The following is a 26,704-nucleotide window of genomic DNA, read 5'->3' on the forward strand; positions in this document are numbered from 1 at the left end:
GATGAAGGATGAAAAGAATATCCATATGGGAAAAGAATGAAATTAGACTTTACCTCACTCAGGCAGAAAAATAAATTTCAAATGGATTACAGATACAAATGAGAAAGCAAATTAGAAAACTTTTTAAAGTGGTAGAGATTATCTTCAAGATCTTAAGGGAGAGAAAGAATTATTCAAAAGACACAAGACACACACAAAACAAAATGATTGATAAATTGGACTATATTAAAATTAAAAACATATTCATCAAAAGACACCATTAAGAGAATAAAAGGCAAGCTATAAAGATGGAGATAATATTTGCATCCTCTATGAAAAGAGCTCATATCCAGAATATGTAAATAATTCCTATAAACATGTAAAAAAATTGAACAGGAACTTTCCAAAAGAATACCAAACAGTAATAAGTAAGCAAGCAAGCTAACCTACTCTTAGTCAAAGAGATGTCACCTCATCTTTCAAGGTTACTAGCTGCATGACAATAAAAAGTGGCCTGAGTAAGAGCTGCTATGCCCTTGCAATGTTGGCACACCCAACAAGACATGTAGGAGTGCAAGGCCCAAGGAGGATGGTCTCTCCCAAAAATGGTACACTGAGTTACAACATAAAATGGGTTTTTTACTGCACAAAATGTTTGAAGAAACACTGGTCTAAAGAATATGCTTCACATTTCTTAGCAGAACAAAGAATGTCATGGTCTGGTCATAATATACTACTTTCATATGCATATTCTGTGATTCTCGAAATATAATCAAGGTCTGTGAAAACTTCCTTCTTTATTCCCAGATGCATTGTGCTTTTTCACATGCTATTCTCACTGTACCTTCCCTCATTCTTCTTTATCATGTGGCTCAAGAACTCATTTTTTTTCCTTCAAACTTTCGTCCTCCTCCAAAGCCTTTTCAATTGTTTTCATGAGTCATTGTTAAACCTTCTTCAGTGCAAAGTACTCTACAAATCCAGTGGCTTTATCACAGCATTCATTGTTTTCCATGTACTCTCTTCTCCCTGTCACCAAATAACCTGCGAGTCCCCTGAGATTAGGGTGCTTTTTTCACTTATTGTTGTATTCCTAGCACCTGGCACAAGACCCAACCTAAAACAAATAATCACTAGTACCTTACTTTGAGCTCAAAAGGAATAACCACAGTACACATATCCTGATTGCTTAATGGTTAAATTCTTCAACAAAATAAATTTATTTTGAGAAATAGCTCCTCCTTCAAAGTCTTCAGAATACCACTCACTGCTTAGTATTTATAGTTGTGCTGGTTTGGAGTGGGATATGGCATCACATTCAGTGCTGATCCCAAAAGGGTGTCCTCCACCCAGATGACTCTATCTGTTAACCTCCATTCTAGAAACAAACCAAGATAGCTGGGGTTAGAAAGGTAAACACTAAAAACATTGAAGATAACAGCACAGAAATGGGGTGACAGGTCAAATCAAGGAAAACCTAGTCTCCTTCAATTGCCAAAGACAGGAAGAAGCAGGGCAAAAGAATTCACACATGAAGTCAGCAAAGCAAAGAGAACTTCTTGAAGCCCTTCACTCCTGCTATAAGTACAGTATGTGTTTTACCTTCTCTAATGTGCCCCATTCCCTGAGTAAGGTCCATTTCCTCAATGTGAGCTCCAGAACCATGATCTTCTTTGCCTTCAATCCCCATATCCAGGCCTTGGGCAGGGCTGTAGGCACTACTCCAATACCAGAGGCTTCATCATGTGCTTTTCCACATGCATCTCTGACCTTAGTGCCTACTGGCCACAAGTTGGCTCAGAGCTTCATGAGGTCCAGTGTGTTTTACAGCTGACTTGCCTGAAGTGTTGATTAGGATAATTCATGGAAACTGTGCATCCCTTTGCAACACAGAGCTTCTTTCTGAGAAGTGAATAACATTTCACCTTCCCAGAGAGCGTTCTCTATAATCTATTCCAAATGTGAACCACCAAAGCTATCTGTAATTTCTATCAATTTGGCATATTCATCTTGAACCTCACATTAATTAAATTTCAGGAATAAAAAATTTCAGGACTATTACTCAGGAGGGAGAAACCACTGTTAAAATAGAAAAATAGCCTAACCCGGTGGCTTATGCCTGTAATTCCAGCACTTAGGTAGCATAAGGCAGGAGGATCGCTTGAGCAGGGGAAGTGGAGACCAGCCTGGGTAACATAGTAAGACCTTGTCTCTACAAAAAATAAGAAATTAGCAGGCATGGTGGTACAAACCTGTAGAACCAGCTATTTGGGAGGTTGAGATGGGAGGATGACTTGAGCCCAGGAAGCTGAAGCGGCAGTGAGGTGGGATCACACGACTGTACTCCAGTCTCGGTGATAGAGCAAGATCCTGCTTCAAAAGGAAAAAAAAAAAAAAAGAAAGAAAAATAGTAACAAAGTAATTTTAAAGTCCAGATTTCTCTCCTGAGTTTCACATGTGCAAATACATGTGAGATTAGGGTAAGGAAGTGAGATTATGGTCTGGTGGACAGCTCTAGTGGGATTCCCATAGACAAAGCAAAAACATTTTCAAAATCAAACTCACCTCTCAAATCTGAGTACTCTTGGTTGACACTAGGTATCAAGCTTCACAGTCATCCTAAAACCAACACCGACCTCGAAAATTCCCCAAATGTCCCATTATTATACCTCTGAGCCTTTGCATATACGACACCACACACAGCAGTGAGCTATGATCAGCTATGAGCAAGGGTCAGAAGTCAGAAACACTTAAATCTCTTTGGGAAGTTTTTGTCTTTGTTTTGTTTGCGTTGGTTGAGGAACCTCAGTCAAACTCAAAAGCTTATTGAGTCAGTAAGTCAAAAAAGGTTTAAGGCTTTTTGACTATGCAAGAATCACCCTGAAAAATTATCTGTTGGGTTTCCTACCTAAAAAGATGCTCTACCTTCTGCCAAGAAGTCACAAACACATCTAATCATCCTAAGAGCACAGTGGTACATCAAAGGCAAAGAAAGATAAATGGGTTGGTATTTTCCAGATGCAACTAAGGATATGTCCTTTCTCTCTCACCAATTGCTTCCCATGTCAAAATCGAATGTTTTATCTATAACACCAACAGCAACAAAACAACGACAAAAGGCTTGCTCATAAGAGGAAAATGTTTGAATTGCTAGTTTGCTCTAAGCCAACATAAACTACATTATATACTATATGGTTTTTAAATGGCTTTACCTTATGAGTTGCAAAATTACATTCTCAGAAGTAGATGTGATTTTAGAGCCTTAGAAACAATGCTGACGGAGTTACTTTTCAGTGATTTCTCACTTCAGTATTTTAAGGATGAAGTGTCAATTAAGGGATTAACTTTAACCATACTCTTCTTTCGATGGTATCTTCTGATGTAACAAAAGCCCTTTGGAATATATTTGCCACATAAATCACTGATGACACTTTCCTTTGGCATGTATTTTCTGGTGTTTAGTAAGATTAGAACTCCCACGGAAAGCTTTCCCACACTCTTCACACTCATATGGTTTCTCTCCAGTATGGATTCTCTGGTGATGAATAAGGGTTGAGATCTGGCTGAACGCTTTTCCACACTCTCCACACTCATAGGGCTTTTCTCCAGAGTGAATCCTCTGGTGATTAATAAGCGCTGAGTTCACATAGAAGGCCTTCCCACATTCCTTACACTCATATGGCTTTTCTCCTGTATGGATTCTCTGATGCTTGATGAGGGCTGAGCTCACACTGAAAGCTTTTCCACACTCATCACACTCATAAGGTTTCTCACCAGTATGGATTCTCTGGTGTTTGATAAGGTCTGAGCTCACACTAAATGCTTTGCCACACTCATTACATTCATAGGGTTTCTCTCCATTGTGGATTCTCTGATGTATAATCAGGTGTGCCCTTACACTGAAGGCTTTCTTACACTCATTACAAGTATAAGGCTTCTCACCAGTGTGGATTCTTTCATGCACAGTAAGGGTTGAGCGCACGCTAAAGGCTTTTCCACAGTGATCACACTCATAGGGTTTCTCTCCAGTGTGGATTCTCTGATGTCGAACAAGGCCTGAGCTCTGGGCAAACTTCTTTCCACATTCATTGCATTTATACCGTCTTTCTTCCATGCGCCTACCCTCATGCCTTTCTAACTGGTCCTCATACTGAGAGACTTTTTCATACTCAGGAGTCTGTAAAGTATCCCCATTATATATGCTAGGGACCTTCTGGTGTGGGTCCATCCTTAGAAAAACCTTCCCTTCAGCCCTTCAAAGTTGACACCTTGTTCACACTTCTGGCCTTGAATCCTAAAATAATAAACAGACCTTTGAAATGTGCTTTATTCCCTGTTGCTAAAGCAATATAATATGATACAGACTAGAGCTCTCAAACACTTTCAGTAATCCCAGGACACGCCAATCATATGGTACTCACATAAAATGTTTTCATTCAGCCTGTATCATGTCTCAATAACATCAAAGAACTGCTGGAATGGATATCTGACTCAAACAGCTATTTAAATATATCTTCATGGCACACGCCTATCATCTCAGCTACTTGGGAGGCAAAGGCAGAAGGATCACTTGAGTCTGGGAGATTGAGGCTGCAGTGAGCTGTGATCACGCCACTGCACTCCAACCTGGGCAACAGAGCAAGACCCTGTCTCAAAAAATATATATTAATAAATAAAATATCCTCTATAAAGGCATCTAAAACATACACATATAATCTGGAATATAAATAAATATAAAAATAATATATAGTTCCTATTTTTAAAGGTGAATCATATTTAATTAAATTGGAAAACAAGACAGAAACTCAAGAGATTTGCAGATAGAGCAGATGAAGGAGTATGGGAATAGAAATGGCAATAGAAACAAATTCAACTGATAAGAAGTTTGGAAAAATGACAATAACACCATTAACAGGTATGTTTTACCACCCACAGGAGTCCATACTATTTGAGATGGAAGAGAGAAATGGGGACGAAAAAAGCTCTGTTCATTGCTATGCCACTACTATTTCTGCAGCTGTTGTTGCTATGATAAACAGTATCTCAGCAACAGGGATGCTTTGTCTCTGCTGGAATTGTGACAGAATAAACCCTTCACCTCTCCAAAGAAAACGGATGGCTGCTACTTTCTTGGGAACAAACCCAGTTTTGTGTCCAAACTTGATAAAATTTTTGCTCCCAACTCAAATTACACTAATAACGCCTCTCTGCTTTTTTCCACCTTACAAATTGTTTTATGTCTCGACAGTTATAAGTTAATAGTATGCACCCTTGATATGATGAGAATGGCACTTCAACTTTGTGGCCTTCCTCCCCAGAATGTATAACCTCAGTATAATAATGACAAAAACAGTTAAATCCCAATTGAATGATATTCTACAAAACAAACGACAACATTAACAACAAAAACCAACACAAAGCAGAACTGAGGATCCAGACCAAGAGAAAATAAGGTCTCCATTCCTGCACCCCACTCTCGCAAATTTAGTCCTGTCAGAAAAGCAAGTCAGAGTCACTCCTCTAATTAGGAGTTTTAAGAGCCTCAGAGACAGCCAAGGACAGGACTGAAGACATCAGCCTGCCCCAGCCATCCTCTCTCCCAGGGTTTCTGAGGGTCTACTCTGCCAGTGCAGAAGGGCCAGGCAGGAGATGGGGTAGTGAAGGGAAAGAAATATAAAAGGGAGGATGATGGAGAGGGAGGAAAAGGGAGGAAAGAGAAAAGAGGAGGAGTGTGAGAAAGTGGGTGGAAGAGGGGAGGGGTGGGGAAGGATGGAGGGAAAAGGCAGGCCTGAGGCGACCTGGCGCAGTACATAGTTTTTCCCATCCTCCGAGGGTGTCCCCCCAGGGCACATGCAAAACCCTAGAAGGAAGTCAAGAGGGAACTCACCTGAAAAACTGCGATTAGACTATCTGACCAAGCGACTGAGGACAGCTGTTGGCCTAGAAAGCTTGACTTTCCCTTCCACAGATCCCGCGCCTGGGCATCTGGTCATCTACTCTAGGATCCTGGAGGCTTCCCTCTCAGTGGTTTGTGAGCTGGTCAGAATGGACCGTGTGAAGAAAGGATCGCTTACTCCCAAGAAGGCATTTTATGCTTTTTATCTCATTTAATCCTACAGGGCAGACATTCAAGTCCTCCTCGCATATATATAAAAACTGAGAAGCAAATAAATTTTCCGAGGTCAGGCACCTGTTAAAACAGCCAAGATGAAATTTCAATCTAGGGCTTGCTTCCCAGATTAAGCCACTTTATGGCTCCTCAGGGGTTAGTACTCAGAGAGTAATCTCCAAATTAATTTGTAAATTCAACACTATTTCCATGAAAATATCAACTTTTTAAAAGATTTTAATGTTCACCTAGAAGACTAAACACGCAGGACTACCTGGGGAAACTGAGAAAGAAGGGCACTTGTCCTAAAGAACTTACATATTATAAAGCTTTAATACTTAAAGTGTGTACTACTCATGAAAATGGTACAAAAGGCCCAGAAATAGGCACATACATTTAGCATACGATAAAGGTAGCAAATAAGTTAAAAAAAAAAAAAGTGAACTCTTCAAATGCATGGTGAGAACTGGATAACCATCTGGAAAGATGGTAAATTAGATTTCTACCTTACTCTACAAACTAGGATATATTCCAAATAAACCAGTTTTAAATGTTATAAATGAAACCATAAAAGTACTAGAGGAAAACATGAGGTGAGTCCTTTATAACCTCAGAATAGAAAGGCCTTCCTCCTGGCCGGGCACAGTTGCTCACGCCTGTAATCCCAGAACTTTGGGAGGCCAAGGTGGGTGGATCACAAGGTCAGGAGTTCGAGACCAGCCTGACCAACAGGGTGAAACCCCATCTCAACTAAAAATACAAAAATTAGCCGGGTGTGGTGGTGCATGCCTGTAATCCCAGCTACTCAGGAGGCTGAGGCAGAATTGCTTGAACCCGGGAGGCAGAGGTTGCAGTGAGCAGAGATCGCACCACTGCACTCCAGCCTGGGTGACAGAGCGAGACTCCATCTCAAAAAAGAAAGGCTCCCCTCTATGAGACAATATCCAGAGGTCATTAATGAAAAGATTGATAAACTTGACCCACATAGAATAAAAACTCCTGTGAGGTAAAACAAACAAACAAACAAAAGCACTTTAAGCAAAGTCAAAGACAGAAAAATGGAAATACAGTTACAATTTCTATTTCTGAAAACTGGCAGCCAAGATGAAGCTCCTGAACGATAGAAAACGTGGAAATGGCAGATCTGAGCTGGATTCTCTCCTGCTCTAGTCTCACTCTGAACTTAATCAGACTCTGCTAAGCATTCACAATTCACTTATCCTGATCCTGTCCTATAGCAGTTGTTTTTAAGTCTCCTCAGGTCCCTTACTTCCAGAATCCCCAGAAGACCACAAAACACCAAGTTTAGCACAACTCTCCTGTAGAGGGAAGAGTCTGTCATTGACACCTCAGTGGCATATTCCTGGGTGGCACTAGAGAATATCTTATTCTCCCTCTGCTTCCAGAGCTGGCATTTCTTGCCTACTTCCTGACTGTATCTAAGAGCTGTGGCCAGAAAAAAAATAAACACATGAATTTATGAAAGAATCGCTGTAGAAATGAATAAATCAGCAGAACAGGCTAATCCCAGGGAAGTAAGGAGAATAAGAAATAATTACAACAAATACCTGGATAGCACTTCCTATGTAGTAGGTACTGTTCATGTAATCCTCATAACAACTCTAGGTAGGTGCTTTTATTATCCCCATTGACAGATGGCATATAGGCACAGAAAGATAAAATGACTTGGACAAAATCACAGTTAGTCTGGCTTCTGACTTACGTGCTTAAAAAGTAGAGGAAGAAAGGGAAGAATCCCTAAGGGACCAAAAGTTTTAAGATAACTTGATAATATCTCTCCCCACCCCTGTCTGGATTCACTCAATTCCTTGAAATCATCCAGCTTAGCCACTTCCCCAAGGAAAATCTTCCCTCCCTTGGTCAGTGCTGCTCCCTATCCCAGACCTGGTGTTCCTCAGATAGGATGATCAGGAACTGGTCTCAGCCACTGTCAACTGGACTGCTGGAGCCAGCTTACAGAATGCTGGCCTGTGGGGTTTTCTCATTAACAGAATCCTTGGAACCAGCGAAACCAACTCCTCTAAAGATGCAGTCAAGCGGCTTTTCCTGTAATTGAAGAGTCTTCAGGAACACTTCTGTAAAAGAAACATTATTTTACTCAAAGAAAAAGCATATTGCCATAGGTGTTACACTACTAAGGGTTATGGGGGGAAAGAAGTGCAATGCTAAATAAGGAGCTAATTTGCAAAGGGCTCTCAGATCACATGCTGGGGCAGCAGGTCTGCGGTGGTCATCTTCCCCATTGCCTATGAGCACCGGTTGGGATAGTGGAAGGGCTCATGACAGAACAGCATTAAGGTTGCTGTAAGGTGGTCCTGGCGTGGATGGAGGTGACTGTTAAAGGGAAGGGTAGCCATTTATTGCCAGGCTGAAGTAGAGAGAGAACGAATTCTGCATTCAAAATGAAATATCACGGGCAAAATTAAGTGGTGGAAGAAGCCTCTCCTGAATTTAGAGCACCGAATACTTATTTCCAATTATTTGCAATTTCCCCCTTTTGTTTGAAAAAGCTGAAGATCTGGTGGGCAGTGATATCAGTTGGTACCAGAAGCACACTTGTAGTTGGTACTCAATGAAGTTCTGAAGATGGCAGTAAAGACCAGGGTTGTAACCGAAAGGGAAGTAGTCCCAACTCTGGGCCTCTGCAGCACTAAATCTCGAGGAAAAACCCTTTCCTGGAAGACTGCATTTGGATACAATCCCCACCGTCCCAGGAGGGGTTGCCTCTCCTGGGGTTCCTGCTCACATTCCACCCAGGCAGGGGCGGAGAGAGGAGGTCTAAGGGGTTGCAGCTGTGCAACACCCACCCAAGCGGCACCCAAATGCATACCAGCGTTTCTCTGCCTGTGAGCAGCAACCAGCTCCGAGGCCTCGCCGCAGGGAGGAAGTCCCTCTCAGCACTTCCGGGGCGTGCCCCGGAAATCTCTGGGCGGAGCCTGGCTGCGCCCGAGTTTGCCAGAGAGGGGTTGAAACCTCAACCTGTCCCGACTGTGGTGCAGGCGGGGTCTAGACCGGGAGCGATTTGCTCTGGACCGTCGGCAATGCTATGACTTCCTACCTCACCTCTCCCGAAGGTTGTTTTTGCTTCCTGAGTTTTATCCAGGGCAGGACCACCCGTGTATGTTGGAATTTAAAGATAGTGCAGCTGGTGAAATATCTCGTGTGGGCCCTACAGGATCCCTTAAACCGACAAACGGGGCCACAGAAATCTGGTCTTATTAGTGATCTGAAAGCCAACACACTATATCCTGTGTGCTTTCTCAAAGATTAGAGACAAGAACCAAGAGCAATCTTTTCAAAACATGACTGCAATACTGCAAAATTTCTCCGGCTATTCAATTATTTATGAAAGAATTTAACTCAAAACACTGTAGTCAGTAAATATACTGGCTTGAATATAAAGCTGATAAAAGGAGTAATTCGTAAAACTAAACATTAGAGGTGGAGGCACAAAGTTTGAATCCATCTTATGGCAGAGCATGAATTAAGAATATACAAGAGTCACACCTGAGAGCATAACTAGGGGAGAATGGGCAAAGCCCCAGGAAACCTAACCAAGTGGCCTCTTTGAGCCTCCATTTACAGAATAATGGATTGGAACACTAAACTTAGCATTCTAGACTATGAATATTTAAATATGACAGAACAAGCTGTTATTTCTTTGGTGTATTACACATTTAAACTGATTTTCTAACTTGGGTTAAACTTTTGAGACCTCTGGCGCCCAGTGGCATAATCATAGCTCACTGCAAGGGCTCAAGGGATCCTCCCACCATATTCTTTTGAGCAGCTGGGACTACAGACGCATCCCACCACACCTGATTAATTTTTTTATTTTTTAAGTTTTTTTGTAGAGACAGTCTTGCTGTTGCTCAGGCTGCTCTTGAACTCCTGGCCTTAAGCAATCTTTCTGTCTTGGCCTACCAAAGTGCTGGGATTACAAGCATGAGCCACTGCACCCAGGGGTTGAACCTTTTTAAACCTGCTGGATTAAGTACCACTGAACTGCAAAAGGAAGCTAGTGCTTCTAAAGGCCTGCTTTTTAACGATTTAATTTAGGAAATCACATTTCCTCCTACATATTTGCCTTCCTAAATAGAATTAACACAGTATGTTAAAAACTATGTTAAAAACAAGTAAAGCTGGAATACTTTTACTTGGCAAACTGACAATATTCTGGCTTGTGATTTCCTTGGCGTGCTGGTAATTAATTCCTGCCTAGTGGTTGTCCAAGGGACTGAGGGTCATATGTTGACCTCAAGGATAAATCTTTGATGTTATAGCCCCTCTGCTAAAGAGACAGCCCCCAGCATTTTACCTTTGATGCTATAATGAATCAAGATGTGGAAGACTAAAACTAGTACTTCTGTAACACTTGTATGCTGAAACACTTGGCATAGGGATGATGGCAGATCTGATGCTGAAAGCAACCTTAAAACATCATCGATAACTTTATTGTTTCTCAATAACCTGACATATGTTGCTATGAATGCCAAACACTAAGTCTTCTTTTTCTTTTGTAGTCTTAAAAACCACAAAATATGCACACACTTAGGATTCTCTTGAAGCTTGGCATAGCTAATTTTTCTAATTGTATTGCCAGTACTTCATATCTCTTTCTCCTATTTACCTTAAATATATCAAGTCTCGCAACTTCAGCATTAAGGATTTGGGGCCAGATAATTCTTTGTTGTGGGGCGGGGCAGGGGCGGGGCAATGTGAGGGGGCGGGGTTGTCCTGTGCAAACATGATGCTTAGCAGCATCCCCAGCCTCTACCTACTAGATGGCCAGTAGCATCCCAGCTGCCCACCAATGGTATGACCAAAAATGTCCCCAAACACTGCCAAATTTCTCCCAAAGAGAATCACTAATCTCATATACCAAAGCCTATTCTCAAGCACTTTTGAAATTATAACCTTAACACAGTAGTCTTAGTGCTTCTTATTTTCTTTCTTGACCAATAAGGCTGGCCAAATGGAGAGCTTCAGCTTTTTACACATAATTTCCTAAAGTTGAATTTTTTTGGCCTTACTCTTAGGTAGAGGCAGATCCTGATATACTCTATTAGCATACGAAAATAGGTCTGTACATTTTTGAGCACCCAAAGTGGTAAGACACATTCTTGAAAACAGCTTAAAAATTTCTGTAGATACCACCACAAATAATCCACACAATACTTCAACAAGCATTTATTAAACGCCCACTATGTGCTCAGCACTATACTAGGCACTCGGGGGTGCAGAGATACAAATGTAAAAGTTATTATTCCTGCCCTCAAGGAGCTTACAATTTAATTTTGGAAATAAATACAAATATGAAACTATAACACAGAGTGCTGGAAAATAATTACAAAGCAACATATTAGTAAGTACATGGACCACAGTATAAACTCAAAAGATAAGTGCTGAGGCAGCACAGAATGAGGGAGGTCACCACATGAGGTGATGTCAATCAGGGAGAGCTAACTCAGAAGATATAAAGATAAGCTTTGAAGGGAGTGATGAACATGAGCTGGAACCAAAAAGCAATCTAAGCAAAAAGAATAGCATGAGAAAGGCACAGAGGCAAGAGCTTGTAAGACATCAGTAGAAGGCTGTAGGAAGTTTGAATCTGTTGAATCAAGGTGAATATGCTAGAGAGTAATGAAGGCTGATGAGTATTAAGCATAGAGGTAATGGAGAATTTGGAACACCACTGCTCCATAGGAATTATCTACTGGGTGTTACTTAGTGAAATGAAATTTTACAATACAGATATTGTAAAAAACAGGTGTTTGAAGAGGATTGCCTTGGAAAAATTATCTACTGGGTGTTACCTAGTGAAAATGAAAATTTTACAATACAGATATTGTAAAAATGGAGTTTGAGGAGGTCCACCTTGGAAACTTTATACAAGATGGGGATCCTGGGAGCAAGGAAATTGGAAAAAAAAGAATTACAGTAACCTGGGCCTCAGATCTACATGAAAGGCTATAATGGGATGTGAGAAATGGGAGATCAAGCCTCAAGGAGAAAACTGATTAAAAACTAGACTGACAGCAAGTTTTTGGACATGGAGAATGGAGAGCAGAAAAAGATAACTCCAAGGCTGGGGTAAAAATATGAAAGGTGGTGACACTTTTCAGGGCAAAGGAATTAGGCAATGAGGCCTGTTTAAAAAGAAAACGGGGGTTGGCGATATATGGTGATGAATCCTATTTTCAAATATCAAGTTGTACAGGTACCTGTGGAAAATTCCAAAAGTCACAGACTGACCCACAGGGTGGGAAAAATGAAGTCATTCGAATACAAATAGTAGGTATAAACAATCAAAATGGATAAATAGGAGTAAAGAAAATGAAGTGAATAAAAGACAAGGAGATTATTCTCAGCAGAGAAGAGAAGGGGGAGTGGGTGGAAAGATCAGTTGAAAAAAGAAAACCAGATATTAGACAAAAGGTTCCCACAAGCCAAAGGAGGGAGAATTCAACAATATAAAATATAAATTAGATCAAAAAGGACATCAAAAAAAAAAAAAAAAGGCCTTACTATTCGCCCACTGGTGAGTCTACAAACATTTCACTGGAATGCTAAGTATGAAAGCCAGCAAGAAGTTGTTTTAAGAACAGATTAAAGAAAAAGGGGGGTTGAAAAACGGAAGACATGTTTGAAAAACCATGAACAACAGAGGAGAAATAGAATGGTAGTTAGAAATGGGCAATGAAGTTGAAAGCATTTCACATTTTATGCTGCAGATGAACTTACTATTGTTATCCTAACTGACCATCTGCCTGGCCTGGTACATGGATATTTCATTTCCCTCCACAATTCTACTTTCCCTTTGGCAGTTTAGAGAAAAATTATATTTGAATTTATTATTGCTGTATCCTTCCAGTTACTCTGTTAAATATGTTTTGTTTGCACAATTTAGCTTTATGGTACTACAAAGCATCAGCACTTAAAAATGATATAACTATAACCCCAAAGGGCATTTTCAACCAATTTTCCAGTAATTGTAATGTATTTGCACTCTACTGCATATTCTTTTCCCCAGTACCTCTCATGACAAGGGTTACATATTTTTAAACAGCTGACTAGATTACCATGTACGTTATACACAGCATAGCACAGTAGTCAGGAGCACAGGCTCTAGCCTAGAATCAAACTGTGTGGGTCAGAATCAGTTTTATCACATACTGACTGTGTGATATTGGTCAACTCACTCAACTCTCTAAGCCTCCGTTTCCTCATCTATAACATGGGGGATAAAATAATACCTATTGATATGGTTTGGCTGTGTCCCCATCCAAATCTCATCTTGAATTGTAGCTCCCACAATTCCCATGTGTCGTGGGTGGGACCAAGTGGGAGATAATTGAATCATGGGGGCAGAACTTTCCTGCGCTGTTCTTGTGATAGTAAGTCTCATGAGATCACACTGTTTTATAAAGAGGAGTTCCCCTGCACAAGTTCTCTCTTTTGCCTGCTGCCATCCATGTATAAGACATGATTTGCTCCTCCTTGCCTTCTACCATGAGTGTGAGGCATCCCCAGCCATGCAACTGTGAGTCCATTAAACCTCTTCCCTTTATAAATTACCCAGTCTCAGGTATGTCTCTTTATTAGCAGCATGAGAACAGACTAATACACTTATCATGAGCCTGAGAAAGGCATAACAGGGTTGGGCACACAGTAAGTGCTCAATAAATGTCGGCTATTATTATCTGGAGACTCAGAACCAACAGTAAAGTTAACTGCTCTGTTTGGGAATCAACCACCATATTCTAGCACTGCACATTGCTCCAAGGAGAAAATCTCTGAAACCTAACATGCCTCTCCCAGGGCTATGTTGGATGGCATCAGAGTTATGAAAGAACCACCTCACCATGTCGGTTCCTAAAATGAGCAGCTTAGGATGGGAGGAAAAAGTACTGATGAATAGTTCATTTCAGATAACATAAAGATAGAATCTACAGGATAAAGGAGCTTAATGAATGCCATTCACAGTTAAGAGCTCAAAATAACACACAGCCTGGTCAATAATATTCTATGCTAAGAGTGGGAACTTGAGACAAAGAATGATTTATAGTGATGTCCTCAAAGAATCCACAGCCTTTTTCTATTGTCTTATACCGTTTGGCTAATTCTATATATGTGCTCTATCAGCTTTCATAATTCTTTCAAGACACAGTCTTTTCTCATACCCAATATAACACTAATTTTTCTAGTCATTATTTTCTCCGAATTTATGCCAGATGCTTAGTAATTCTGAGATTTAAGTAATCTGGCTACACATTACTCTGAATACTGACACATAAAGAGACTTTAGCTAGTACATATGTACACATTCAATATGTTGCTCTGGTCTGTGGCCATACCACCCTGATTGCACCCAATCTTGTTACTATGTTGCTTTGCTAAAAGGGCTTTTTATTGGAATAGAAGAGAAGCATTCTTCTAAAGTGTACGGCAGGTGTGTGTGTGTATACACACACGTGTACACACACATGTAGTTTCCCTCTGACAATGTACCTATCATATGTAATACCTGCATACAAGGTAGTACTGGCCCCAGGAAGAATCAGTATCTTACAGAGGGTAAGGCACAACTGAAACAGAGAGCGAAGATCTAGATACAACCAGATTTACTTGTTTCTGGTTTCTTAAAATTTCAAATACAAAGAAATTAGGAATGGTAACTTATAAATTAAAAAAAGAAACAAGAGAAGGGAGGATAATAAAATAATGGATAATGAAAAGGACTGTTGGAAACCAATATGACAAGTGATGGGTGCCTTCATTCACCAATAGCTCAATGAAATTGATGTAGATAATTCTGATGTTGTTAGTAGTCAAAGCGGGCCATAGGGAGGCAGAGAAGGAATGTTATAGGGAAAGAATTTATGATCCAAAAGGTGGTCCTCTATGAGATAAGATTTTGATTGCTATTTTTGACCCATCAATCATAAAATAATATGATTAAGTGTTATTTCTTTTCAAGGTAGTCATAGGGTGAAATTATGAAGCTTTCATCAGAACCTATATATTTTTTTTTTCCTGAATAGGCTTAAGTAATCAATTTTAAGTTTGAAGGTTAATTTTGGAAAGCCCAAAATTAATTCCAACTCTGGTAAATAAGTGGCTACTCAAATGGTAAAACTAAAGTGTAAGAGTAATAGAGGGTTTTCTCATATGGTTTATTAAATGGGAATTCTAAGAATGTTCCAAATATTTGGAAGAATACAGTAGTACTATTGGAATAACAGTACTTGGGAATAACGTGACAACCCACATTGGATGCATAAGTTCTGGCATGTTACTTTAAACCAGTCTCATTACTTTATGTAGTATTCCTTGGTATAATGAAAGCCTCAAAGATGAAATATAGTGCCTGGTGATACCGAGTTTAATAGTACATCTCTGTTGGTAGATTACAGACATGGATTACAGATGGAGTGCACCAGAGTTCAAAAGAATGAAAAACTGTGAGGTAAGGTATTAGATTACCACTGTGGATATTAAAGTCACATAAACTAATGGCAAGAAACAGATGGAGAATAACGAGTGAGGTGCTAAGGCCATCTAAAGAGGTGGGTGCAAGGTAATGATAGGAGTGACAAACCATCTAGTCAGGGAGTTTGCACAGGCTGATAAAACCTGAGAAAGCAGTACTGTAATGGGCCAAAAAGGATGAATATACATTCTTTGTAAGGTTTTTATCTTCCTAAAGCATCTTTGTCTCCTTCTCCTACCTGATGCCATAACTAGGATAGTGCAAACTATTTGTACCACAGTGTACAGTTGGGAGGTAGAAGGAGAGTCAGAAGTCAGCAAAATGTATAATTATCAAAGCTCAAGAGCAGCTGGGCTGAGTCTCCACTCACCTCTTTCTCTGTATTACTCCCATAACCATCACTAATGTGTCCACTTCCTTTGCTGACACAGGTACTGAGACTGGGGGTGGTGAAGGATATGTATAGATGCTCAATGACTCAATGGAGTCAGTGAAGGTGATACATGAAGAAAAATGCTGGAGTGCTATTAAAAATATAGCATTCTGAGTTTGTATGGGAATACAAATTTCCACTGACTAGAAGGAATATTAGAATAAAAAAATGCACACTTAAGCATAAATACATTAAGTGTCTGTAAAATTTTCCTAGAAAGCTACATACAAATGTAAGTTTCACACAGAAGCTACTTGTGACTCTAAAGCAGCTTCTTAGATCAGATTAGGAATACAAGGGCACCTTCAAGGGAATAAATGGGAGAGGGGGATCACAGGAGATGGGAAGAAGCAGAGGAACTAGGAGTAGCAGCCTCTCTCAAACCTACAGCTACTCACCCAAAAGACAAACTTAAGCGCCTCAAGCCACAACAAGCAACTTGCTCTAATGCTATTTTAAATTTCTAAAGGATACATTAGGTCATCAGGAGCTCCATCAGATACTTTCAAAGACAGTCAAGCTAATCAAACCCCAAAGCACTGGGCCCAAATTACTGAAGAGCTATCCTAATTTTGCCACCACTATAGATTCTGACACTAAAGTTGTGATGACCTTTCTGCTTTTTAGTACACTGAAAGACCTCTCACTAATGTGTGGTTTCTCTAATGCTGAATAATGCTCAAATTGTAACTGAAGTTGTTCCTAAATGCCTATGGATTCAGATTTTTCACCACTGTGGATTCTCTGATGTCGAATGAGACTCGACCTCTGAATAAAGGCTTTCCCACACTCATTACATTGGTAGGGCTTCTCCCCTGTGTGAATTCTCAGGTGTTGAATGAGACCAGTGTTCCCATTGAAAGCTTTCCCACATTCTTTACATTTATAGGGTCTTTCTCCAGTGTGGATTCTCTGATGTTCAATAAGGCCTGACTTCTGACTGAAGGCCCTCCCACACTCATTGCATTTGTAGGGTTTCTCCCCAGTGTGGCTCCTCTGATGACCAATAAGATGTGAGCTCCGCCTGAAGGTTTTCCCACACTCATCACACTCATAGGGCTTCTCCCCTGTGTGGATTCTCTGATGTCCAATGAGGTGTGAGCTATGACTGAAAGCTTTCCCACACTCATTACATTCATAGGGTCTCTCCCCACTGTGGATTCTCTGGTGCAGAATAAGGCCCGCACTCTGACTGAAAGCCTTCCCACACTGATTACACTGATATGGCTTCTCCCCAGTGTGGATTCTCTGGTGCAGAATCAGGCCTGTGTTCTGACTGAAGGCTTTACCACACTCCTTACAGTGATAGCGTTTTACTTTGTTGTGGATATCCTGATGTGAAAGAAGGGCTGACCTGTAACTGAAGGCTTTACCACACACATTACACTGATAGGGTTTCTCCCCAGTATGGATTCTCCAGTGGCGAACAAGGCCTGAGCTCTGAGCAAAGCTTTTCCCACATTCATCACATTTATGTCGTCTCTCTTGTGTGGGATTTCCCCGCTGCCTCTCTAATCTGCCCAGAAGGTCACGGGCTTCTCCATGCTCAAGACCCCCGATAATATCCCCGTTGCATTTTGCAGCTGTCTCTCCATGTGGTTGGATTCCAGTAGATATTACCTGTTTTGATGCTAATTCTCTGTTCTCACTCCTGGTCTCACCACCTGAAATAAAAATGTAATAAATAAACATCAAGCCAATGTCACATCCTATTCTTTATGGTAGGAGAAAGGAACTGAAGATAGGGGAAAAGGAAAGTACACATGAACAGCTATAAGTAAACACAAAACTTCTGTCTCCAAAACAGCTTCTTAATAGTGACCTTGCTTAATATGAGTCAACTGGGAAAGAGGTACCATTAAAAAAAAAAGAGTTAATTGGAAGGGGAACTAAAGTCAGGAAAGGATCAACTGAGGTAAGATGAAAGCTGGGGAGTGAGACGAATATCAAACTACTAAAAAAACTAATGAGCAGGACAGAAATGGGAAAATGCCCCAAACGGGAGGAGATACAATTAATTTATGTGAGAAAAATCTATGTAGGAATCTCATGACAACTTGGAGAAGAAATGTATGAACTCAGAGAGCACCTGTGAGATGTCAATTTCCAACTGGCAAACACGCCAGTACCCTAGTACAAAATATAAGGAAGTTCTGGACAGGAGAACAGAAGTTTCATGTAAGATTTCAAGAAGTCTAAACATTATATCCCTCCGTTGGATCCTGAGCTTAAACTCAACTATGTCTTTCAGAAAGGCTGTAGCTACTATACACATAAACAACAAACAAAAAATCTAAAATGACAATAATAACCACAGCTCTCCTTACCCAGGGAGAACACGTTTCTGAAATTTTCTGGCCTGTTATCTCTACTCAGATCCTTCTGTGATGGATCAAGAAGCCACTCCTCTCGAATAAGGGACACGGCCATGTCTTCAATCTTCTCCAAAGTCTGAAACAAAACAAGATACCCATTTGGGGACTGTGATTCTTCCACAGCTCAAACCTAGAGCTTGGGAGATCCACCAGTATTGGGAGAAGATTACAACTTGGAAATGTACTACGTAAAGGGATCCGAATAGCCAGGAAGAAGAGGAAAATGCATGAGATCAATTGGGGGAAATTTAGGATCGATCTGTCCCTAGGCAAAAGAATTTTTGGGACAAGTTTTTGGGTAGGTACTGCTACAAACTAGACAGTCTAGATACAGGGCAGATGCCACAAACACTGACAAGCACAGCTATGGGGTTTCAGTGAGAAGGAGCACAACTCACCTGGAACCCTGCTGTGAGAAGTGTAGCTGTCATTTCCTGGTCTCCAGAACTTCCTTTCTGGGAAGGAGTAGGACTCTGGGAAGTAGACATGGCTGAGAGGAGAAAGGAGCTATGAATGAGACCAGTCCTGTCCTGTGGTTGTGGGAGTCGGCAGTCACCAATTCCAAATTACTTGTATTTCAGCAGATATACATGTATGCCAAATATTTTGCACATGAAGTGCTGGTATCTTGGATTCTGGGCCCATATCTATGGTTGCCCCACAAAACATATGCACTCCAATGTCCCTGAAGTCAGACTGAAGTTACACTCAAAAATGGAAAGTATACTGGTTTCCTAACAGGAATCACTTTTCAATTTCTTCTCTACCATCAAAACTACTTCTATCTTTGTGCTTGTATACAGTATTTCCTAGGTCCTGTTCTCTTGGCAAACCAAGTATTAGCATCAATCAATCTCTATTAATTCATTATCTTTCTGAAATGTCTACTATGGCTTCCAGTATTTGCTTTCTATAGATATCAAACAACTTATTATTAAAATATAGATTACTGTATCTCAGGCAACAAGCTTTAGGACTTTAGACAAGAATTATTAAGAGTGTTTTAATGCTTCTTTAGAAATATTAAAAATTCATATTTATAAACTAAATCACATAAATGAAAAAATATGAAATGCAGGGGAAGATGAGATTGGAACATCTCATTCTGCAATAAAGTAAAAAAAATTCTCAAAAACCGATGGGAAAATGTCAAGAGGATACAAAAGCCAGACTGAAGGGGCCTTCTGTGGCCAAATCTGAGATGATTTAGCAAAATAAAGACAGTGGCTGAGCACAGTGGCTCATGCCTGTAATCCCAGCACTTTGGGAGGCTGAAGTGGGCAGATCACTTGAGGCTAGGAATTTGAGACCAGCCTGGCCAATATAGTGAAACCTCGTCTCTACAAAAATTAGCCAGGCATGGTGGCGTGTGCCTGTAATCCCAGCTACTGGGGAGGCTGAGGCATAAAAATCACTGGAACCTGGGAGGCAGAGGGTCCAGTGAGCTGAGATCACTGTGATCACAGTGAGCCACTGCACTCCAGCCTGGATGACAGTGAGACTCTGTCTCAAAGACAAAACAAAAACAAAATAAAGACAGTAACAGAATATTTATGGAATAAATAGGAATTTATGAGTCCATACTGATAAAGAAAAAATAATAAAATTGGCACAAGGGAACACTCTCCTTTACAATAAAGAAATGTAGAAGAAATGACAGAGTTAGAAAACCACTATTTCATAACTATTTCAGTAATCACTAAGTCAGTCAAGAAGCACCAATGAACACTAAATCTAGTGTTTTAGCAACAAAAGTTTAATGAGGACTAAGATATTTAAATACACTCAAGAGTATCTTCCACAAATTATTTATTAATTATTAGTTACAAATTACTTATTAGTTACAAAGGGAAAAACAGTAACTATACAAGAATAACCTTAACCAACTCATCAAAGATAACACCACCAATAATAGGACAAATTCCTGTTGTACCCTTAAGAAGGAGTACAACATCTCTTGTTAAGATTTAGGTCCTGTATCCTTGGCAGGGTGAGGTGTTCCTGCCAAGTATATATGACCTTAATGTAAACATGATCAAACATCATGCAAATCCAAATTGCAGCCATTCTACAAAATAACACACCTGTACTGTTCAAAAAAAAGAAAGGTTGAGGAACTGTTCCAAATTAGAGGAGACTAAAGAGCCATGACAACTAACCGCAAAGTGTGAATCTGGACTAGACTCTGAACCAGAAAGAACATAATTGGGGCAACTGGTAAAATATGAACTGTGGCCTAGGTTGGTATTGTAGCAATACTACATTTCTTAATTGTGATAAATTTAGGAATGTATTTATTTAAGTTACCTAAGAAATGCTCTTGTCTGAGGATACACATACTGAATATTTCCAAATGAAGTGGCATGACACTACCAGCATAACCTCAAAAACGCCTGTGTTGTAAATGTACTGGGGTAACAGAAATATGTAACTACATAAAAAATAGCCAAATTTTTTAATTTGTCCATGAGTTTACCACTAGAATGAACAATCTATATTTGAAACCTAAACATTTAAACACAGACATTGGGACTGGTTTGTAAACAGGATTTTAGTTCCTGGTTCTTCAGGAACGAGATAGGTATCCCAAATGGACTTTTTTTTTTTTTTTTTTGAGATGGAGTCTCGCTCTGTTGCCCAGGCTGGAATGCAGTGGCGCGATCTTGGCTCACTGCAAACTCGGCCTCCTGGGTTCACGCCATTCTCCTGCCTCAGCCTCCTGAGTAGCTGAGACTACAGATGCCCGCTAATTTTTTGTATTTTTTTTTTTTTAGTAGAGATGGGGTTTCACCATGTTAGCCAGGATGGTCTCAATCTCCTGACCTCGTGATCCGCCCACCTCGGCCTCCCAAAATGCTGGGATTACAGGCATGAGCCACCACACCGGCCCCAAATGGACTTTTATTTCTACTTCCCTTCCTTATTATCAATGAAATCTGGCTACTCACCTCTCTCTTGTGACCCTTGGGGCACTGGAGATTTATGCTGGGTTGCTTCAGATTGGAGCTGAGTATTTGGAGGCTCTGGTGCAGATTCTGAATGTACTACCTCCTCCCAGAGTACCCTACGTCCATGTACACGAGCTGAGACCTGGAAACAACAGACAGTTGGATAGTAAGAAATTCCTTTGCGAAATGTAATGAACAATGAAAGAGGACGAAGAACACACCTATAGGGATATATGCTTGGGGAAGGAAGCAGCAGACTCTCCCTTACTCCTTAGGGACAGTAAGGAACACCAATATGTAGATGAGCACAGAAAGAAAGGCATTATTTTTGCTTAGTACTAAAGGAAAAGATTTCTGCTGATGCCTTCCCTGCTACACAGAACACCAGTATTTTGTGCTCCTAAGGCAGAGGAAGGAGGAAAATAACAAACTTAAAGCAGTGCTATGCAGTAGAAAAATCTTTTAATAAGGAACTAGAAAGCCTGATTTCTGGTCTCAAATTTACCTTTAATTATTTGAGTGTCCCTGAAAAAGTAACTTAAGCTTCCTATGCATCAAGTTCTCATCTGGCAAATAAGAACAACACAGTTGTAGGGACGTTATGACGACAAAAAAAAGGATTTATATCCTTTACAAACATAAAAAGAACTCTACAAGTACGAGTCATACTACACTAAAACTATTTTCATCTTTATCCAACAGAAACTGATGTTAAGCATCTGCTGTCCTACTGTGATGCCTATGTCACTCTACCAAGCTTCCAGGACTCCCACAGTCACAGCATGCACACCTCCTTCTACTTACTGGTCGTCCTAGTATATCAATCTGCCTTTCCAAATCCTCTAATAGGGTCACCACCTCCTCTCCGTTCTCTAGCTGATGTTCCTTAACCAGAGTCTGGAGTTCCTCAGGTAGGATGGTCAAGAACTGCTCCAGCACCAGCAGCTCCAGGATCTGCTCCTTGGTGTTCAAATCTGGCCTCAGCCACTGATGGCAAAGTGCCCGTAGCTGGATCAGAGCTTCTCGGGGTCCTAGTGTCTCCTGGTAGCATAACTGCCTGAAGCGCAGGCGGAACAGTTCTTGGCCAGGAGGGTTATTCTCATGCAGACTAGATTCCTGGTCCCAACCATGATCCTCCTCTACCTTGACGATTACAAGATCCTCTTCAGGAGTCTGGTCTGGTGGGGATGGGGCTGACGGCTTTCTTGATTCTTCAGCCATTAGAGCCTGAAAAGTTCAGTAGGCTCGTTTCCACTATCTTCTTTATCTTCTTAAGAGAAGACTCTTCTGAGGGCCTCTTTCTAAGGGTACTTCTTCATGAAGAAAATATGATAGCGTTAAGGCAAGTCAAAAGTCACTGTAACTTACTACAGTATCTTAACAAGTTCCTTATCATGACATGGACTTCACGGTTCAGCCAACTAAATGATCCTCCCCACTGTTCCAGAAATAACTTCTTACTTCCTTAACTTTCCGCCATGCCAGTCATGCCAAACCCATCCATAGAAAAACCCCTTTCTTCTGCTTTCATCACCATGTTTGGGGATGTGGAACATGGCTAAGCAAAGTCAGGAAACTATGTAGACTGGGTCTAGTTGAAATTCAGTGTTCAATCTCAGCTAGCCTTCAGGGCTGCTCCTTTAACCCCTTTTAGCCTTTGTTACACCAGCTGTACTAACCTGGTTCTACACACTTCAGCTTTCAACCTTTCCCTTACTAATTTCCATATAATCTAATTCAAGGTATTGTCAAAAACTTTCCTAACACTTTGCTCTTCTCCACCCAACATTCCTTATCCTACCTGTGCCCCCCATCTTTCCTCCTATCTCAAGGTTAATTTCCTCTACTATGGACGTGACCTCCAACTCAAAATCTCTCTATGGAGCACTCCAAGAAACAGGGATGCCCTATTGACACCTACAATCCAAAAGTCTACTCCTACACTAAAAAGGCTACATACTATATGATTTTATTGATGTGAGATTCTGGAGGGGAATCTCACATGAAATCATATAGTATGTAGCCTTTTGAGTCTGGCATCTTTTACATAGCACAATACATTTGTTTTTAATCAATGATGCATCAGCAGTTTGTTCCTTACGTGGATGAATGCTTAAATGTTTATGCATTTCCCAGTTAAGCAATATCTGAGTTGTTTTGTTATCACTGAATAAAGCCACTATGAACATCTGCATGAGTTCTGGTGTGAGTGTAGTTTTCATTTTATTTGGGCAAATATTCAGAGGTAAACTTGCTGTGTCATAAAACACATATATGTATAACTTTATAAGAAACTGCGAAACTGTTTTCCAAAGCCCTGTGCATTCCACTACCTGTATATGAGAACTGCAGTTGCTCACCAATCTGACCAGCTCTTGATATTGTTTTTGTTTTAAATTTTAAATATTCTAATAGGTGTATGTGTAGTGGCAACTCATTATGGTTTTAACATCTCGTATGATTTTAGTATGCATTTCTCTATCAATAATGTTGAGCATCTTTTTCTATGCTTACTTAACATCTGTATATCTTCTTTAGTGAAGTATTTGTTCAAAACTTTTACCTATTTTTTAATTTAGTTATTTTAAAATTAGGTTTTAAGCGTTCCTTATATACTCTGGACACAAGTCCTTTATGAGATATGTAATTTGCAAGTATTCACTCTTTTTCATTCTTTTCACAGGGTCTTTTGAAGAAAAAAAGTTCATTTTTTTTAGTGACTGTGCTTTTTGTGTCATATCTAAGAAATCTTTGCTTAATCCAAGGTCACAAATATTTTCTCCTGTCTTTTACTAAAAGTTTTATAATTTTAAGTTTTACATTTAGGCCTATGATCCATTTTGAGTTAATTTTTGTATAGAATTTGAGATATGGATGGAGGTTCATTCTAAGGATTCTCCTTTACGTACTCAACTCTCTTTGTATATTTGTCAAATATCAGCTCACTATATGTATGTATATATATAAGGGTCTATTTCTGGACTCTCTATTTTGTTCTTTGACCTATACATCTATTCTTTCACCAATACAGAATAGTCTTGATTGTGTGACTCTTAAAATCTTGAAACCAAGTAGGTGTGAGTCTTGCAACTTTGTTGTTCATTTTCAAAATTATTTTCACTTTTCTAGTTCTGTTGTCTTTTGATACACATTTTAGAATCAGTGTATTAATTTCTATAAAAATTCTTGAATTGGATTTGTACTGAATCCATAGCTCACTGTAGGGACAACTGATATCTCAACAATACTGAGTTTTCCATTCCATGAATACAATATGTCTCTCCGTTGAAGTCTTCTTTGACTTCTTTCGTCAGTACTGACACTACCTTCTTAAAGGACAAGATAAAATACTGTTGCCTTTAAAATCCTTTCCTGGTGTCTCCAATTCTAAATTATTTTCCTCTCATTCTATACCTCTGTTACTTAAATGCGTATTGCTTTAATGTGACTTTTCCCATAACTGTATATTTATTAGTTCTAAAGGAATTCTGACTTTGTAACTTAATTGTATTTTCCCCATGGGCAAAGGTCCGTATCTTTATCTTATTGATAGAATCGAAGAACATTAGCTGTATTTACAATAGCAAACACAGAACATGTTTATATTTCTTGTAAGAGTGAGGTTTAAAAACAAGACCTGACGTCCAAAAAAGTTCAATTTCATGATCTTATTTCTTTGTGAAGTATGTCTATGGTTTCCATCTTTGGTATAGACATTATCTCTTGCCTAGAATTGCAATGGTAACTTTGGTTATGCTTTTTTCCCATTCATGTTCTACAGTATTGTCTACTGTGGGTGGAAATGTGTCCCCCAAAAAGATACGCTGATTTCCTAACCTCTAGTACCTGTTGATGTGACCTTATTTGGAAACAGGGGCTTTGCAGATGTAATCAAGTTAAGATGAAGTTATACTGGAATGGGTAGGACATTAAGCCAATAAGACTGGCACACTTTTAAAAGGAGAAAAGACACAGAGAGACTCTCAGAAAGGAGAAGGTCATGTGAAGACACAGACACAGACACAGACACAGATGAATGACAGCTAAGTGACTACAGAAGCAGAGATGGAGCTACGCAGCGCAAGCCAAAGTTTGTCAATGACAAGAAGCTAGAAGAGCATGGCTCTGGCGACACCCTGATTTTGGACATCTAGCCTCCCTAACTATGAGACAGTAAGTGTCTATTGTATTAAACTACCAGGTTTATGATACTTTTTTTTTTTTTACAGTAGCCCTATACTGCCAGAGAGATTTTTAAAAAATATGTAATATGACTCACCTTCTGAAAATACTTCAATAGGAACCAAATTATTTAGCATGGTATGCAAGGCCCTTTATGAATGTAAACCTGGCTGGTTTTATCTACTTTAAACTCACATAAAGCCTTTTTGGGCTGTGGCTTTCTCATACTTCCATTCTACTACAGAGTTCTTTACTCTAGCTCAGTGGTTCAAAACTGATGGCAATATTGTCCTTACTCCCATCCCAGGGACCTTTGGTAATGTCTGTAAATATATTTGTTGTCACAACTTGCGGGGAAGGGGTGCTACTATTATCTCATACATAGAGGCCAGGGATCCTACAATGCTCAACACAGCCCCCACCACAAAGAATTATTTGGCCCAAAGTGTCAACGCCAAGGTTGATAAATCTTGGTCTAGCTAAAACCATTCAACTTTTTTTTTTTTTGAGACAGAGTCTCACTCTGCCGCCCAGCCTGGAGTGCAGTGGCGCAATCTCAGCTCACTGAAAGCTCTGCCTCCCGTGTTCACGCCATTCTCCTGCCTCAGCCTCCCAAGTAGCTGGGACTACAGGCTCCTGCCACCATGCCTGGATAATGTTTTTGTATTTTTAGTAGAGATGGGGTTTCACCGTGTTAGCCAGGATGGTCTTGATCTCCTGACCTCGTGATCCGCCCACCTCAGCCTCCCAAAGTGCTGGGATTACAGGTGTGAGCCACTGCGCCTGGCCTAAAACCATTCAACTCTTAACTATAATTTATCTATTACCTTTTTCATGAGTTCTTCTCTGTCATCCCCCTGCCATTTGTCATTCCTACAAAGCATTTTTTACATGGTCCAAATTTAGGACTTATTACATTGTGAGAATGTGGCCATAGCCTTATTGCAAATGTTTATTGACAGAGGTGATCATTAGCTTTGTATTTCAGGAAACACTGTAGAGAATGAAGAAGAGCGTAAGTAAAGGTAGCATACCCAAAACCAGTTGTCATAAGATGCTAACATCAAGATAAAACTAGAGGTCTATAGTCCACAAAGAAGAGACAGGTACTTAGGAAAAAAATCAGATTACTGTACATATAATTCCCCATACGGATCATCAAGG

General features: G+C 40.0%; 2 protein-coding genes across 3 annotated transcripts in view; both read right to left on the bottom strand.

Annotated features, from left to right (window-relative positions):
* Nucleotides 1–1,175: 1,175 nt before the first annotated feature.
* On the bottom strand, nucleotides 1,176–4,841 carry LOC105513866 (zinc finger protein with KRAB and SCAN domains 8-like). Its single transcript, XM_011944909.1, has 2 exons — nucleotides 3,212–4,841; nucleotides 1,176–1,357 (listed from the first exon to the last, which is right to left on the bottom strand). Exon 1 carries the CDS (start codon nucleotides 4,205–4,207, stop codon nucleotides 3,398–3,400), a length of 810 nt encoding a protein of 269 aa, XP_011800299.1. The 5' UTR covers nucleotides 4,208–4,841; the 3' UTR covers nucleotides 1,176–1,357; nucleotides 3,212–3,397.
* A 6,431-nt stretch (nucleotides 4,842–11,272) lies between these two features.
* The window catches only part of ZKSCAN8 (zinc finger with KRAB and SCAN domains 8), an 18,025-nt gene continuing 2,593 nt past the window's right edge, over nucleotides 11,273–26,704 (bottom strand). Inside the window, exons 2-6 of one of the 2 annotated variants that reach the window (XM_011944910.1) lie at nucleotides 22,163–22,671; nucleotides 21,359–21,500; nucleotides 18,809–18,900; nucleotides 18,363–18,486; nucleotides 11,273–17,699 (exon numbers count right to left, since the gene is read on the bottom strand). In XM_011944910.1, coding sequence (XP_011800300.1) covers nucleotides 16,738–17,699; nucleotides 18,363–18,486; nucleotides 18,809–18,900; nucleotides 21,359–21,500; nucleotides 22,163–22,579 — 1,737 coding nt within the window. In that variant the 5' untranslated portion in view covers nucleotides 22,580–22,671 and the 3' untranslated portion in view covers nucleotides 11,273–16,737. Of the gene's footprint in view, nucleotides 17,700–18,362; nucleotides 18,487–18,808; nucleotides 18,901–21,358; nucleotides 21,501–22,148; nucleotides 22,672–26,704 lie in introns of both variants that reach the window. The other variant, XM_011944911.1, reaches the window with a different exon arrangement.

The sequence above is a fragment of the Colobus angolensis genome, unplaced genomic scaffold (genome assembly GCF_000951035.1).
Source record: "Colobus angolensis palliatus isolate OR3802 unplaced genomic scaffold, Cang.pa_1.0 Scaffold237, whole genome shotgun sequence".
Lineage (NCBI taxonomy): Eukaryota > Metazoa > Chordata > Mammalia > Primates > Cercopithecidae > Colobus > Colobus angolensis.